Genomic DNA, 18731 nt, shown 5'->3' with positions numbered 1-18731 from the left:
TTTTCAAAAAACAGAAAAATTTGCAAAAATTAATATTATTTTGCGTGTTTGTGTTTGCAGTACCAAAACATAAAGCTCATTAAATGGTCATAACAAGTAATTTACTCTCGCACAATGCCTTCATCAACTTTTAAAAACTTCAACCTCAGACGAATCAAACAAAAAACTGAAAAAATCACAAAAAACAAGAAAAATTGAACAATTTTGAGCCCAAAAACTCCTAAAAATGACCTTTTAACCCTAAATGAAGGCCATATCAGAAACTGCACCACTCTAAGCGCTTGAAAGAGTACTGAACACCACTTTGGGTCTCTAATGAAACTTAATGCCCGCTGGTCTCTACCTGTTTGTCCCGTTTTGAAAGATCAAAGTCAGTGAAAAATGTGTGAACACATCTTAAAAAAACACAGCGCCCCAATACAATTCAAATTCTTTGAATTGTAAAAAACCAAGCAAACAAAAAATTGATGACAAAGGAACAATGCAAAACTGTAAAAACCATGATCTCTATAGAAATTTGAACAAAACTCTCTAACATGGTAAATTGCTACCTCCCAAACAAAATTTGGAGAACTTCTAATTCAATTTTCTGCTGTCATTAAACCAATAGACCGTTGCAGACAAATTTTGAAAAAAAGTTAAAAGAGCAAAGGGAAAAAGACTTAAAGTCTCATTTGCTATTTATTCAAGTGCCCTGTCTAGCTTTCAAGTGTAAATGTATTGTAACATCTATAAAAATCTTCTTAAATTTGAATTGATAAAGGAAAACGATAGCGAGAACACAAACTGGAGAAAAATAGTCAAAAAATCTTAAAACCAGACAAAAAGAGGCAACAATTTGCTCAAATAACTTCAATTTTCTTTAACAAAAACAACTCAAAGTTAACACTAACCAAATTGCTAGACAACCAAAAATTGCTAGAAGTACTGATTTCAACCGCAATGCCCCCAAATGCAAACAATAATTCCAGATTCGGAAAACTTAAATCAAGGCCAAACTGATAGAAAATAGCAACCAATTGTCACAAAAAATGTAAAATTCGCCCAAGATGGTGAAAAAAGCTTCCAAACACACTATTACCAGTTAAGATAATTGAGTGAAACACCTTTGACTGAAAAAGTCAAACTTTAAAAACTGCTTTCAAAAAGTCCCACGTGATCAAAGTTTTGCGCTAACTTGGTAGATATTTTTTCAAACCTATTTTTCTCGCTCTTTCTCTATCAAATATTTGACATAAAAAAATTACTCTCTTCTCTCAGCTCATCAGCAATTTCACCTAAACACTTTGCTTTCACGAATTTCACTTCCTGTTTCAACACACACTCTAACAAAATTAGCAGTCGAACATAAAACAACTAGCGTCGGAAAACTTGCTCTCCAATGACAGGCGCAGCAATTTAACTCAGGGGCTGTAGCTTAAAATTTTTTCTCATGATTGCGAAAACATCAGCCGAAGGTAGGGTTTGAACCCCAAACTTCTGAGTCAGATTCTGTCAACTCGACTGAGGCATGAAACACTCGGCCCTCAGAGCCTTATCATTGTCTAACAATCAGTTTTGTTTGTAAACTTCATTTCGGAGTGAGAGCAATTGAAATCAATCAAAAATCAAGATGTGCGTAAAAAGTCACTTGGGAAGTCAATGATTATTCTAGAAGAAAACTGCAAACGGTCACGCGAAAAATCTGCATAGGACACACGTTTACAATAATTGATTCCCATCCGAGAGCAATTAAAAACAAACCCACTAACGTCGAAAATTCTCTCGAATGACAGGCGTCGCAGTTTAATTCAGGGCTGTAGCCTCGATAAATTTGTCTTTATGGTCACGAAAACATCAGCCGTCCGTAGGATTTGAACCCCGTTGTCCCAATCCTTCAACTTTACGCAGGTATTAACTACTCAAATATCAGGGCCTTAGCATCGAGTCTCTAACAATTGGGTTCTCATTCAAGAGCAATTAAAAAGACGCTCCACTTATTCTCTTCGAGTCGTAAGAAAAGACAGATCCCCAATACAATCCAATTCTTGGATCGTAAAAAGAACCAAGAGCCGCAATTTAGCTTCTCAGCTATAAAATTATGTTCTCGGATACGGTTGCGTTTCAGCGGTCACGTGCGCAAGCTCCTTAGGCCGTTTCAGCTGCTTATGGCCTTCAAGAACATTGTATATTAAATATAACAAATCATAGTCTAGTCAGCATAACCTAGATATAATGTAGAATTCCTATTCATCAATGCTATGGATTGATTTTCAACGGTTCTTGGGTACACTTACAGACTATTCCGAACAAGTTAGACCAAGACACAAAGGAACTTATCAAAGCACCTCCATCAGCCACTCGGCTTGTCGAAACTTAAATTGATTGCAATATAGTTATAGTGCCCGACTATAAACATCGGTTCCCAAACTGTAAATTTACATTAAAATCACTGCTGGTAATTTGCCTTCAATTAGACGGCTCGCATGCGTTCAACTGACTTCAACAAATATTAGTTTTCGAAACGGAAATGGATACAAGTCAGATAGTTCCAAAACATCAGTTTTACGTCGGGTAAGAACTCGCATCCAACACCATAGTCTATACGGCTGCAACAACTAATGAAAACGTTCACAAAATAGGTTAAATTATACAGTTCTAAATTTTACTACTCCATTTGAGCAATAACCAAAACCTATACAATATCGGAGTCTAAGGGCGAATTATCGTTGCAGTTCGGTGCGATACGATGTTGAATTAAGGGATCTAGTGATGGTCCTCAATGTGATAGTGGTCGCTTACGTATCTCTTCGGAGGCTCAAACATCCATTTGTAGTCCTGGTAAAGGTCAGGATTCTCCTTCTTCCACTGTTCGAAGTATGCATCGTACTCCGCTAGCTTCAGCTTAGCCCACTCTTTATGCTCCTAATCAGGTATATTTATCGTGACTTTAAATTGGACAGCACTATGTTTAACGTTCATCTGATGTTTCATCTTAAACTAATGGCAAAAATAATTCGTTTTTAGGACAGTAATCAACCTTAACTTTTTTAGAGAACACTTACTTAACTTTAAGTTCTTATAAATTGTCTTGCTCGAAAACAATGGAAGCCAAGTACAAATAAATATTGTGGAAAATCGAATAATCAAATAGATTAACGAAACAAAGCGCAATATCAGTACAAATCACAATCTGTACTAGATAGCATTTTAAATACTTCTCAACATTATATTAGAATTCATAATTTCGCTGAGGACCTAACCCATAGCCTTTGTGTACGTTTGTTGAAGTAGTCTGGGTACATAGCCCGTTCAGCGTCATCCCATTCCTCCAACACGACATCATTGGGGTAGTGGTCATACCTGTCCCAGGCGACCCCACCCGGCGAGTCAGGGAATTTGTAGAGGAAGTCTACGTGGATACGCTTCAGCTCCTAAACAACATCCACTGCTATGCTCAATTGTACTCATAATGGTATTTTGGCTATTCAACTGGCCATCATCAAAATCACGTGTCCACAGAATGATGTGAAAGATACGCCTTTGTTCCGATACGTCATTTTAAACAGTGAAAAGTCAACAACACCTTTACAGATTGCGACCGAGTTTTCAAGGAGTAACATTGAGGCAAAAAATTGGAAAAGCTAGATCCTTCAGAATGCTCTTATGGTGTCCAGAATTTCCACAGACAATTTTTTAACGATTGTTGAGTTTCCGACGCAGGATTGTCATCACAATGAGAAACCTCTTGGGGGGGGGGGGGGGGGGGGGGGGGGGTCTCCGAAACATTTGGGTCTCCGAAACAGTTTCGGTGAATGGCATACTTAAGCCTAGTAAGCCGAAAGTCTCTAAGAGAACTAATTTATTTATGAGGACGAAAAGTTTAAAGAGTCAGACAAAAAAATCTGTCAAGAGAAAAATCATAAATAAAAAAGACTACAGGACTAATATAATTGCCATAAACTTGGTTTGAGATCAACTTATGACTTGGATATAAAACATACCCGGACGACTGCCGGAAAACAGCCACCATTCATTCCAATAACCCCGATTGGGATTGAAAGAACAGAAAATAGAAAAAATGATTGATGTAAGAAAATTTTTTTTGAAGTGCGAACTATTTTGATTTCATTTTGTTGATGGACATACTCCTGTTACTTAATTAGAGGATGCAGGGACTATTATTAAGACCAATAGGGAGAAGAGATGGTAACTAAGACTTATAACAACAAAGTTTAAGATGCGGGTATCTAAAATTGGTCTTTATGGGTTTCCACCGTTTCTAATTTTGACTTCGCGCGCTTTTTATGATTCTTTCGTTTTAGATTACTATGCTGAGCAATGCTGTTTAAAAGCACTTTGAGCAGAAAGAGCGACAAGAATAAAACTATCCTAAAGAAATCAAAACGATTACACGCAAAATGTCGAAAAATTTGCAAAATGAGGTAAAGCGAAACAAATTTTTCTTCGACGAAGTAAAAAACATAACAGGACCAAACCTGAAACAATCCAGATTATTGCATTAAAACTTAGAACTACTGTACCTGACCAGTAGATAATTGAATAATGTCAGCCAAAAAACAAATAGGAAAATTGCAAGATTTATTCAAAGTTTCCAATCTTTGCAAAATTGATAAGCTCAAAACAATTTTTTTAATCTCTTGAATTTCTCCAGTAGCTCATCAATAAGACTTGGAAAGTTTTAATTGCCCCTAAGGATCGATGGACTTGGAAGGGCTCATTGGACTTAAGGATCGAAAATTTCAAACTTGAAAAGTATTTCAATTTTAAATGCAATGATGCCAAAAAATGTAATATTAATATCTTCAGAACCATTTCATTGTCTTTTTAAACTATCCATTAACCCATTTTCAAGCCTTGAAAGTTACTGGGCCAGAAAAATCAAAACTCGGAACATGAGAAAAATTTTCAAAACTCGGAACATGATTCTTGCCCTTACCAGCTATGCAGTAACCTATTATAAAACACTAAGAGGTTCCCTGCCCACTGAGGCAGATAAAACCCAAAAATGGATATGAAAGGGTTGAAAAGCATTTAATTTCCAGTAAAAACTATGCAGTAACTTATTATCAAACCATACAAGATATTACCTGGCCACAGGGGCCGGAAAAAAAATTCCAAAAATTGTCAAAAAACTTGAAAATTGCAAAAAATTTGTGCCATTTTTTGTGTTCATATTTGCAGTACCAAAACAACTAGCCTATAAATTGGTCATAAAAAGAAATTATATCGCAAAACCCCTTTATCAGCTCTGGGAAACATCAATTCAAGACTGTTCAAACAATAAACTCGCAAAATGACAAAAAAAAACAAAAAAATGCGTCATTTTGGGCTCGAAGTCCCCTAAAATTTAGCTTTTGACCTTGAACTAAGGCCTTCCCAGCAGCTGCACCACTCTAAGCACTTAAAATGTGTAAAAACGTCATACAAACAAACGTAGCCGGAAGACACCGGAATCAACTCGGAGTAAAGTATAACCTAAACGCTAGCCAAACACTAACAGATAAAACTATTAAATTCATTATACAATTAATTTGAAACAACAAACCAAAAATTATGAATTTTTTGCTTGGAAACTTTTCATAAGTTGCATCTCGAGATTCATTGTATATAACATATTGTCTGTTATTAGTTTTTTTTGAGTTCAACAACAGCAAAACAGGCAATTGGAAAACAATCAAAGATATATATCAAAGAGAATTAAAAGACAAAATCTAAAGAATCTGTTATTTATTTAATATTCTCTAAAAATTGCGAAGTCTCAATGTGCTCTCAAAGCACGCTAAAATACAGACAGACCCTGTTTATTTATTGCGCACTAAAACGCCACCTAAACGCATGGGGAAACACGTACAAAATGAGCAAGTATTAAAAAGTACAAAAAAACTGCAAATTGATTAATTTGAATTTGGAAAAAAAGTGTTATCAAATCTTCAATTGATTCCACTTAGTAATAATAAACCTCCCACAAACACTAATTAAACAATTCAACATGACAAAAAAGCTCTCAAAGGAAGAAAAACAGACGAATTAGGCAACAAAATTTCAAGAACAAAAACTACACAAAAAAATTGTTAAAATTTAGCCTATTTTCTACTAAAACACCTTAAAGGCCACGAACATCAACATAAAAATTAATCGCAATGCGGAAAAATTAACCATTATAAAGAGCCCAAAAATCGGTTAAAAAAGCGACTAAAACGTCGAAATCACCAAAAAATTGTCAAAATTGTCAAAAGCGTCAAAATTGTTTCCAAATGTACAGCTACTTAGAAAGATAACAGTAAATATGACAAAACAACTTTCACAAAAAGGGATGTAAAAACTAAATAAAAGTGCTTCGAAAATACCGCACGTGGCCAACAAATTTCGCTCGCTTCGCAAAACCTTTTTCACACTTTTTTGTTTGGTATGAACAAAAACAGTGATCTCTACGCTCTCCATTTTTCAACAACAAAAAATCACAATTTTTGCCTGAGCGGCATTGAAATTTACATCCTGTTTCAGAACAGCTGGACCGATTAAAAAATAGATCACAATAACTCCCCTTCGAGTCGTAAAAAAGAGCCCCAATACAATCCAATTCTTGGATTGTAACAAATAGGAGCGCAATAATAGCCCGCTGAGAACCCGAGGGCGGCTATTAATAAAGAAATGGTGATAACGTATATCCGTAAAACCTATATTTATGAAAGATTTCCAACTTGTTCGCCCATTTCTATGAGTCTGTTGGCCTGTCTCTCGTCCTTCACATCTTTGTTCTGGTCGATCTGGTGTCTCAGCAAAGTTCTCCAGACAATAAAGTTACCCCTGTTGTACGATTGCGCCTCCTTCATTCTAAACACAAACATCACTCAGAACCTCATTAAGAAAGTTTTGGAAAATCTCCATTCATCCATTACACGTGTTTCGATTGAAGACTTGATCCCTTTTTTGGCCACTGTTGATATTTCTCTAATGCAAGGATGATATGTACTGAGCGTTCAAACAAAGCGAATTAAACACCAAATTTCGCTCAGAACACTAAAATCATTTGCAAACAAATTGGATTTTGATACGGCTGGAAAATTTTTAATGAAAAGGAAAAATATACATGTTAGAGATAAAGGTGAAAATCAAGAATCGGGATCAGAAAACACTTAGAATCAAAGGCATTAGAAAAAATTGTCTCTCTAACTCCTAGTTTAATACTTGAGACTCATCGATGGCCAGCAATGAAAATGAAATACCAATAAAGAAGCAACACGTGACTTTACCACCATAAACGGTAGCAACATATTTTCTCTAAATTTTCTATAGGAACATGAAAAGAGAACTAACTAAACTAGACAACAGAAGCGTATTAATTAGTGAGGTCAAACTATGTTACTGATCGACATGATTGCGTTTATTTAATTCATTCATGGAGCGGAGCAAACAATTTTGCTATAGCAGGGAATTTAACAATTATTAGAAAACTTAAATAGCTGTTCGAAGAAACCTGCATCCATTTTCACCAATTTATCAAAAAATCTGCATCCATTGAAGATGAAGATGTTAACGGTAACTGTATGTTTTTGCTTATAAAAGCTACAAAAAACGAAAAGGAAAATTTAAGTTGATGTTTCGCAAACTTCATAAGAAATTCGGAGCCTTCCACATTACCTTATTCTCATGCTTTACCCCGCAACTCACTATTGATAACTCAGTATGTTCAAATTCAAATGAAAAAAACTCCCGTTTGATGAAAACAAAATAACTGTAGTCAGTTTTGATTTTAAAAACTAATTAGAGTCTTTATTTGTTTCAACCATTACTTCATCTGAGAACCTAAAACTCTGTGCATTTCCTGCGCGCAGTAAATTGTTCTGAGACTGAGCCACATAATTTTGAGAAAATGATGCGCTTTGAGATCGCACAACAATCATATTGGCAAGGGAGCAAAACAAAAATGCAGGGGAGCAAAGCACTGCCAAGAGCCAACCAGATGCCAATCACCCTCACGCTTTGTTGAGTAGATTTTTATTGAAAAACAAAGGGTGCTGATATTAATCTTCAGCTGAAGTTACAAACACTTTAGATATGTGAAACATAAGTTCACTGTTATCACTACTTTCTGCCTGTAAAAAGCTGTTTTTGTCTGCAAATCTCAATTTTGTTCCGAATAGATAATTAACTGATAGTCTCAACAAATTACCAAGAATAGATCTGTTTGTATCTTGACAAGCATTAATAAATAATCTAATGGCGACATTTTACCATGTCAAACTGTTGAAAAAACATCACGCTAAAATCAACTTTTTGGCGGAAATTTGCTCTAAACTTTTGATGAATTTGGAGACGTAAGATTTGTGAAAACATTTTTGTCTGGTTGTCGCAATCCTAACGCAATACTAAATACGTAAAAACAGATATGGAACAAATTATTGATAATTTTGAAGACTGGCGTGAAACTTGCTAGGCGTGAAAAAAAACTTTAAAAGTAATCTCTCCTCAAAAAAAACGCCTGTCCAGGAACAGCTTCAGTTTTTGAACTGATGAAGACCATTTTACAGCAACTCAACAAATTCTGTCGGCTAGGTTCCGTCCATAGTATTGATACATTGAAAATGTATATTGCAATTTTTAAGTCCATCCCTAAGCCTACAAATAGCGTGAAAAGATCAAGGAAGTGAAAGAATTTGGAAAATTGAAGCTTTACTGCTTCCAAAAACAAATATTTGAGAACGGCCCTCTCCGATCATCGATTCAATCCTACAAGAGCTTTTTCATAATACCACTTTTGTAGCTTCTGAAAAGTTGTCGGCCAACATGGACTAAACAAGAAAACATAAACGACTAACGTTGCTCTCAAACGACCGGAGAGCGGTTGGCTTCGTCAGTAGCTAGCTACAGTTTAGTGAGGCTAGCTTTAGCTTGATTCGACTCTGCATCTTTTAGTTTTCTAGCCTTGTTAGTAGATAAATTAAAAAACTGATATTTTAAAAATTTGCAAAATAATGCAAAATTTAAAAGAAAAGCTTCCAGATTTCGAAGTGAATATGTTCAAAACTATTTTTTCTCTCTGGAGTTATGTCAAGTAACCCATTTTCAAGGCTTGAAAAGCTTCGTTGGCCAGTAATAATCGTTAAACTCAGAAAAGGACCGAAATATTTAAAAATTTTGAAAACAATTGCAAATTTTAACAAAATCTTGCTAAAATTCAAGATATTAAAATCTTCAAAATCATTTCATTGTCTCAAGAGACTATCCAGTATTCCTATTTCAATTTATAATTAGTTTCACTGGCTCATAAAGATCCATAAACTTGGAACATGATAATTTTCCGAAAATTTGAAAATCAATTTATTAAAAAATTGCTTAAGCTGGAGTCATTAAAACTATTCTTCTCAGCAGGATTGACCAAACATAAGTACTGAGAGCATACTGTTTCTCGCTCCAGTTGACGTGGGAACAATAAAAAGTCATTAATTTAGTTCGTCACAAAGTGAGAAATTACACGTGCAGATGGACCATTCACGTCTGAGCGAGCCAGAATGATGCGAGTGTTCCAATGACCCAAACAACTTTTCCGATTCTACTGAATGCGTCCTTTGAATGATCTGTGGGAAACTACTATTAGTAAAGAGATTTATTATCTCAACATTACGCCACAGAGGTATACCCCAATCGTCACGGGCAAATATGCCCGATCTGAAAATGCAACAATATTGCGAAAAATAGCTACTTTAGCAAAAACAGGCAAAATTGAAGGGAATTGCGCAACCCGTGTTCGCAAAAGTGTCCAAATTTTAACCGCGAATTTAAAGTACAAGCTATGTATCCTATTTTTCGCGCGCTATGTATCACGAATTTGTTCGATTTATGTAACCCTTTTTCACACGCAACGTAACTCGATTTCGCACTATAATCCGCAATTAAGCCTAAATTAATGCACGTTTTTGAGCATAAAAGAGGTTATTAAAGCTTTATTACTAATACTAGTACTTTATTACTACTTTGTTACTACTTATTAAAGGGTAATACTTATTAAAATGTATTACTTATTAAAGGGTATTTGAACTTATTACTACTTTATTACTACTTATAGTACTTTATTACTACTTATTAAAATCGGCCACTCCCACGTTGATATACAAAGCCTTTGTTGAGCGAGGGATTTTTCGGAAAAAATCAGTTTTTGTGGCGCTGAGACGTATAATTTTAGAAAATTTTCTACCTGTAGAGTCGTTTGTATAGTCTGCAGACTCTCTGCTGGTGTGTTACTGTCTGGACTGGGTAAGTGGGTGCGTGTGCAACTGCCGGGAAGGCAAATTTCTTGGCAAAGTGGTTCACTGCCATTTCTCTCCTCTATTTTGTCGGTAAGCGTCAAATAAGGCTGTATGTAAATTACATCGACATAAATTATACCCTGAAAAGCGATACGGATAGTCATGAAAAGCAAAAATCAAGCGGTATAAATACCAAGAGACCAAAGCGAATTTCAGTACAAAATACCTTACCCCGGTTTAAAATTAATAATCTAAAAACTATGGTTCAGTTCAAGCTCCATGCGTACTATCCAAGATTATTCAAAGTCTCGGAACCTAAAATACCTTCACCATATCAAAAGAATATAATTTAACTTAAACCAAACACAGACTAATTTAAGACTACTTTTTCTCACTGTACATATTCTCCCTCAAACAACCTTCTTGTAAACCAATATACTCATCGGGTAATGGAACTTCAAAAATGCAGATCTTTCATATATCCTGAACGACTGAAAAGTAAGTAAACACCAATTCAATTCTGGCTCCTCCGAGGCAAACTTAGTCTCGATATAACATTGGATCCCACTTACAAATTGTTTCGTTATTTAGCACGCTACTGTGCCAAAATACATCTGTGGGCCATATGTGGGCGTAAAAGTTATATGACCAATAAGCTTGCAGGGAGAAACAGAAAAGATCCAAGTTAATTATATAAACTGGTCCTTTTTTTAGGAAAAAACAAGGCCAGATTACATCATATGACCGGAATCGGCCAATATTGGCCAGCAAAAGTCTAGCATATTTTGTCCAGCCTCTTTGCCGTGAAGTGCAATCTTAAACTAGCAGGTCTGTAAAAGGAAGCAAAAAATTAAAATTTGTATAAGACTTAAATTAAAGTTTAAGGCGGTCTGTTCTGATGACAATGCAACGACCGACAGACATCCGAAGAAAAACCTAGAGAAAAAAAGTCAGGGAGAGAAAAAAAATTGCTGGGAAAAAACATTTAAAAGTTTGAACTAATTTGGTTGGATTGTGTAGTTTTGCACACTCCTGTTTTGTTACAGAGAGGATGCAGGGGCCACACGGAAAGCCAAAACGCATTAGAAATGTTACCCAAGACTATCAAGAACCAAGTTCAAGCATTGGGCATCTAAAATTGAGCTTTATGAGTTTAACCCGTTATTATTTTGATTTCGTTTCTCCATACAGATTCAGTTAACTTTAGATCGCTTTGTAGCGCAACTGCTGTTTAAAATACTTTGATCAGAATAGTCGAAGAATGAAACCATCCTAAAGACGTCAAAGACTTTATGCAAAATGGCAAAAAAAGCTTTGAGGTAAGGTAAGGTAGAGCAAAACAAATTTTTAATAAAAAAGGGCCGCTATAATATCCGGCTGATAAAAAGAGGGCGCCTATTATTAGTGCATTCCATCTGGAGCAGAAAATCGTAAAACTCCTTAAGCCAAGAAAACCTACTTCGCAACAGCCGAAAAAAAAGGAGTGTAACCGCATATGGTCGCCACAGACATCTTGTCGAAGAAAAAAAGTAAATTCCAATAATAGCTCTGCTCAGCTATCAATATTGCAGCTATTAAAAAAGTGAAGAGCAGTGAAAAATCAGCGCCTTTTGATGAATCATTTTCCATCAGAATATTCTTTGCACATTCCCCTCTTTTCGCATCTAATTCTATTCTTTTCGGCCACTGACTATTCTTACATCCCTGTTTTTTTCGGCGCATTAATCGTTTGAATCTGCATTTTTCGGTCATTGAATCTTTTTGCATTTCGGTCTATGACTCTTTTTGAATCTGCGCTTTAACGGACAATGACCTTTTAGGAGATCAACTTTTTCGGTCACTGACCTCTCGCGATCTCTCCTCTTAACCATGCTGCTTGATAGCTCTTAAGTATGCTCTTCGGTAGCTCTTTAACATGTTCTTCAGAGGCAGACCTTTTAAACCTGCATTTCCGCTTATCGTTAAACATGGTGCCTTATAAGATGTCATGAATTTAAAATACCGGATGACTCATGTTAACTTATGATGTGTTGAACATCCTATTGACTATATGCTTTTGATTGAATACAAAACCGTTTCAAGAATCTTAAGTGTCGCCTAATCTTTAATAAAATATCTTTATTTTTATTTGAGTTTGTGTTTAACAATTATAAGGCGCAAATATTTTTTGGCTTTTGACGGTTGCCAAGATAAAAGTAAGGTGCAATGAAAACCAGCAAAAGCTGTAGAAATATTGCGAAAACAAAATTTTTACAGCCCTTTGGGTTTCTAATCATTGACGACAAATGATCACATTGACATTCAAATGTTGCCTGATGAATTAAGAAATTAAAATCAGGTGTTATGGACTTTGTGGTGTTTTTCTTTCAAATTCCCGAGCTGTTACACTGATGAATGAAAAAAACTTTTAAAAACTCAGTTTTATTGTTGTGACAAACGGGTTGCCAATGGGGTGACTGAGGGAGGGGGGTCAAATTCGTAAGATTAAGAACCACCCTTCACACCCTGAAATTGTCTCCTCGAAACAGTTTCGGTGAATTGCATACTTAGAGACTAGTGAGGCGTAAGGGTCTCAGAGCTGATCAACCCACTTAATGCGGTGGGCGTTTCACCTGTTTATCCCGTTTTTTTGAAAACGGGACAAGGGTCAACGAAAAAAATCGGTTAAGCAAAAAATTCCACAACAGACCACATGACTAATATACTTGCTATTTTTACACTTTCTCTATTCTTCGGCGAAGACAGATATTAGGGTCACTACGTTAGGTTGTCATTTGAATTGACATTTTCAAGTTTTATAATTGTTGTTCGCCTGATTTCCACAAATTCTTTCCTTGATGTCTCAAAATTCATTCCGCCGAACATCCTACAGCGCGTGGAGAAATACTTCACGGCTGTTACCGGATATAAAATAGTAAAACTAATAGAGTAATATTACTACAATGTTGACTAATCTTACATTGAAATTGACCGGATAGTACCCACAAAAAAACTAAAAACTTATGCAAATCCAAACAACAAATTGTTTTTAAGAACTGCCGTAAGCAGAACAGAACTTTTGCAGTTATTCATCTGCATCTAGTAACATTTTCCTATCAAGTCACTGAAAACTTCCCACACAATTACATTTTGCGTGAGATCTTTGAATTTGGTTTTGGATTTCAGTACTAAGTTTACAACAATACCACTGTTTGTCCACAATGAGCGCTTAACATTTAAAATATGTATGTCTTCACAAAAACGAGGCTTGCACATAATTCTTTTATTTCTCAAATAAGTTTCGGTACATTAAATTATATGTCCACTATTAAGATAAATAACAAAAACTCGGCTACTAAATTCATAAAACAAAACCGAACATCTTATTTCAAGCGAGCAACTCTTTAGGATTTGATATGCTTTGCATACAGTCTTTGGCAAACTCAATTAGCAGAGGATACTCTTCGTTAAATAAGTTCTGCAGCTTTTCAAATGAGACAAACAGCATTTGCATAGCCTCCACGTGTGATGCAAAAACAACATCAACTTCTGTCATTTCGCCTCCAAACAAGAATCCTTTTCCTTCACTTCTGTTCTTTTCCAGTTTTAAACTGACAGCCTTGCACAGTGTAGTCAAATCTTCGAAAATTCTAGCTAATCCAGCTTCATTAGATGGATAGCCTAGCACGCTTAAGTTTGTACTAATTTCCCAATGTTTCAGGAATGCCAAAATTGAGCTAAGGGGCTGCGAGTAACGCGAAAAATGCTTGGGTTTGGTTCGTAAACTATACTCCTTTTCGGTGCACCAACAAAGGTACTTTTCCACCGACTGGAATGTTGAATCAATGTAGACCAAATAAGTTGTGACTTCGGCTTGTTCGAGTTCAGAGAGCGTTAAACTTGGCAGATATCCCATCAATCTCACATAATCTACGATGTTCTCAAAACCTGAAGCCAGTTTGTCAGCACTGCGGATAACTGGCCACTGCTTATCTGGTCCTAAGAACTCTGCGTTCCGTCTGCGCTCAATTTTGTATTCTAAATTGCACAAGTTGAAAACTGACATTACAGATAAACTCCTTGCTGTGTATTGAAATGGATCTTTCTCCGTGACAATTATCATTAGACTACTACAAATTTTATTGGGAATTTGAAACCACCGTTGCTCCCAAAATTTAGGAGTGAATGATTTTTTGAATAGTGTACCGATTATTCGTTCTACAAAAAAGAGTGTTTTCTTGCATGTTTTCCCACTACCATATTTTTTATCAAAAAAATGGCTGCGCTAACAGTTATCAACGAGTAGCTCGATTTTTCGAAGCAGCGTCAGGTAGCCTAGAGGGAACATAGAAAAAATGCTCGCTTTTTAGAACTGTTCATGCGAGCTTGAAATGACTTCAATACAATTCTATCAATGCACCTCAAAAGAAAACGGCGAGGGCACATTACTCATTATAATCGTGCGTTTACAAGATCATTAACAAGGAAGCTCTATCCTTGAGAGATAACAATTACACAATCGGTGGTGCAATATTTACACAAAAAGTTTTGAGCCGGTAGACACCGTCTCACATACGACCCATAGACTCATCGTAAAATGGTTAGCAGTTGAAAATCAAAATTGATATCAAAATTGCATTGATTGAAGCTATAAAAAGCTACAGGAAAGACCCATATAATCGGCAGATAGCTGATCGTTTGTTGGCAAATAGAGTATAATGTCCGTGGGCCAAGGTATGCGTCGATTGCGACTACTTTTACGAGTACTTTCGTCGCTCTCCTCTTCGTCTTCCTCTTCGCCGTTGAAGCTGACTTCAACTGTGGACATTGTGGCCAGATGAAAGGAACTGTTCAAAGCCATGATCACAACTGAAACGGAACTTCGCAGATTAAGATTGGAATACTGTTCAAACATTGCTTTGAAAATGAAATTGCTTGAGTAACAGAGGATTTATAACCAAGATCTAAAAGTTCATTAAAAAATGCGGATTCAGACACAGAAAGAAATACAGATAGGATCTATTTGGTATAGATTGACCATATCTGTAATTGTCAGGACTACTGGGCGACGGCTAATATCTCTTCATTCAACAAATGAGAACTCATCAAGAGCTCATTTTCGCTATCTATCTGAGAAGCATATTACCCCCAAAAGAATCTCAATTTCCGACCTGATTACTCTGGTTCTTTGACGTTGAATCATAACAAAGGGAAGTGTCGGTATCGCACAAGCAAAATAAAGTTATTTTAGTTATGTAACAAATTCTTTCACACTTGTTATTTTACAGCAAATTTCTGTTAAAGCTAAAAATTGGTGTAAACCAAGGGGTCCTGCCAGGCACAATACTAGGACCTCTCGTGTCTCTTCTTCATGCAAAAGATAGAACTCACTGCATTAATTTCAACAGTAACCTTGTTCACAAATAATTTTGACTAGAAGAAATTAACAACATTTTACGAAGCAACGAAAATTTAACATTGAATATCAATATAAAAGGCAGTCAAGTTCTGAGTCAGGAGCTTAGCAAGAACGCCATTTTTATCTTGACAAAAGTGAACGCTATCAAAAAATGAAGCTATGAAGCTCTAATCTATCGGTTTGCACTTAACTCAAACTCAGAAAAGAGGGAAACATTAGATATGTTACATTCTGCCGTCAGTCGATGCCAGCAACGTGATATGTGACCTGTAACTAATGAGACTAGCTAGCAACTACACAAAAAAACACGACGAAAAATTTAACTTATTTTACACTTCTTGAAAAAATTACATTTAAAGTCGAGAAAACCATCAGCTAACAACTGAAATAAGTAAACACGCTCATGGCTTCATAACAAGCCATTGAGACCTCTTATTATTCAGAAATTCTCACTACAAGAAGAAAGGCAATTAATGACAAAAGTGAAAAATCCATTAACTTCTTCTAGACAACTGTGATGAAGCCGTTAAAACCATAGCCTATTCCTTAAAAAATTTTATGCTCAATTGTACCTAAGTTCTGCACACCTGAACCTATATTCTTAGTAATAAGTGATCTATCAATAAGTTGCTGGTGTGAAAAAACAAAAACAACTTGAAAAATGGGCAAATGTCCAAATATGAAGAAAAATGAGAAACGTAGAATCGAAGCCATAAAACAATTACTTAAAGCGTAAAACCGCAAGAGATTATAATTTAATTCTGTAGAATAAGGCTGACTTCTTGAAATATGTAGCAACAATTTGAGCCACAAAATTTCATAAACATCCTTCTACCTTAAGAAAACAACCGAACAACATTTTTTTAAAATCATTTTTAACACATTTTACCAAAACTTGCAAAATATAGGCAAAAATTCCAGAAATTGTGATGAAACACGGAAGTTCGTCTATTATTAACAAAAATTCAAACATCGATAACTGCCTGAAAAATGCGAATATCATAAAAATTTTTAATTCCATATTCTATGCTGAACGGGCTTTCCAATTATACCAGTCTCAACTCTCTTCGATGAATACATCGATCGACCAAAATCAACTGAACAAAGAACTCAATTGAGTATATAGCTCCTCCTCTCCCCCCCCCCCCCCCCACTAAAGTGGTTCGGTCGTAACAATAATTGTTCCGACCTATTTATGGAGGGAGGAATGATAGATTCAAATGGGTTTTTTGTTCAGTCAATTTAGCCGATCGATACATCGCAGTGAGTTGAGGCTGTTCTCATTATAAAGCCCGTCCAGGGTATCGAAATCAACAGATTTTTTCTGATTTTCGATATTTAAAGGCAGTTATCGCGGTTTAAAGTTTTATCGCGGAATATGAGACGGAATTCCATTGTTTTCATTTAAATTTTCCGCACTTTTAGAGCAAATTGTCGGCAACTTTGCTTAAGTTTATACAAATTGTTAAAAACAATGTTTTTGGTTTTAATTTTAAGGATAGAGGAGGCTTTTCTATTGATTTTATCGAGTCTTTTGGTTAATATTTTTGCTTATTTTTTTTTAATTTCGGACTTTTTTAATCAAAAATCGCTGAAAATAGTCTTTTTTACCACAATTTTTTTTAAATATGCCGGATGTAGAGATCTAAAATCTGCTGTCACAAACTTTGAAAATACCAAAAAAATGGTGTACTTTTTGTATAGAAGTCTTCTGCAGTTACAATTTCGCCAGTTCGAAAATTTAACTCAATAATTATACAAGACGCATCACATATTTTTGGTTTATTAAAACATTTCATTCGCCAATTAATCTATTTTGCAAACAAATAAAATAATTGATTGATTTCGTTGCAAGTGGTGCAAATTCAGGGCTAGGTGTGGATTCATCTTGGTTTTTAACAAAATATTTTGACAATTTTATTATTTTGATGTCGATCACTGACAAGAATTACGTCAAATCACGGCTCAATTAAGAAAAGATCCTATTTACAACAAAATGAGGCCAAATGAAGATATATTATGAATTCATCGAAAAGCTCATGGTTTTTATGGGTTTGATGACGTGTTTCCGAAAATTTTTATTTGTTTTGCCCCCATCTCTTTCATTTTGCAACCTCGTGATTTCGTCTTATTAATCAAAAGTCATACCGGTTTCTTTACGATCTTTAGGTGAATCTATACCAAAATTTCAGTTGTTATCTGATGCCCTAAATAACTTTATATTTATTTTAAAATTATGTCAGTGAAGTTTGGAAGTGTGCCAATTTTTTTTTTAATTTTATAGCTTAGTCTCAATATGCATAGAGCAAAACGTATTCCTATTCATTTAAAAATTACTCTTTTAAGTGGTTTTTTTCAACCAATCGTTTCTCGGCTTTCGTACTACGAACATTCATAAAAGTGATTTTTGCATATTAGATATTTTTGAGTTTTTAATTGTAAAGTTTTCAAATCATCACATTAAGAACAGCTCCAGTGGGCATTAAAAGAAGGCGCACAGACATTTTTAAAGAATTCAGTGAATAGCTTATAGTTTAAACGCCTGCGAAATCGTTCTCTCGCAAAGTTTATTACAATTTTGCTGTTTTTTCCTCAAATTGACGTTCCTTTTGTTGACGTACGGCATACTTCTGTGGATGTTTAAATGAATTTATTTACTGATTTTCGTACTTCCCAATTTTTGTTCTTAATGTCGTCAACAAATAACTTAGTCTCCTTATTGACAAGCTCATCAACTTTCTGTTGCTCGAAACATAATTTTGCTGTTGGTTATAATTAGACTGATGTCTTTAGAGCTTAGGAATGTGTAATTATAAGAATTTCGTGCAAGTTTTCGATGCTGGTCAATATTTGAGGTACATTTTTTACAAAGACCCTTTACAAAAGAGAACATTCCCGAGCCTCCTTGTTTGAAAATGAAATGAAAACAGCATATTCTGATCACTAGACCAGCTAGCTTGCTTTACCTTTAATTATATGGAGCTCTTGGTCTAATTCTATCCACTTTTTGAGAAGCAATCTAGTAAAAATAATCAAAATTTTAAGGATTACGTGAAAACAGAAATGCGAGGGAAAACATTATG

General features: G+C 35.3%; 1 protein-coding gene across 3 annotated transcripts in view; it reads right to left on the bottom strand.

Moving 5' to 3' along the window:
* Positions 1-2609: 2609 nt before the first annotated feature.
* LOC142344630 (NADH dehydrogenase [ubiquinone] 1 beta subcomplex subunit 9-like) overlaps positions 2610-18731 on the bottom strand; it is a 412587-nt gene continuing 396465 nt past the window's right edge. The window contains exons 2-5 of one of the 3 annotated variants that reach the window (XM_075396441.1): positions 10199-10392; positions 6705-6837; positions 3243-3413; positions 2610-2904 (exon numbers count right to left, since the gene is read on the bottom strand). In XM_075396441.1, coding sequence (XP_075252556.1) covers positions 2746-2904; positions 3243-3413; positions 6705-6837; positions 10199-10320 — 585 coding nt within the window. In that variant the 5' untranslated portion in view covers positions 10321-10392 and the 3' untranslated portion in view covers positions 2610-2745. Of the gene's footprint in view, positions 2905-3242; positions 3414-6704; positions 6838-10198; positions 10393-13497; positions 14313-14900; positions 15101-18731 lie in introns of those variants that run through there. The other 2 variants (XM_075396439.1, XM_075396440.1) reach the window with 2 other exon arrangements.

This window comes from Convolutriloba macropyga, chromosome 8, assembly GCF_964194025.1.
Source record: "Convolutriloba macropyga chromosome 8, txConMacr16.3, whole genome shotgun sequence".
NCBI lineage: Eukaryota > Metazoa > Xenacoelomorpha > Acoela > Convolutidae > Convolutriloba > Convolutriloba macropyga.
This window is presented reverse-complemented; position numbering and strand designations above follow the sequence as displayed.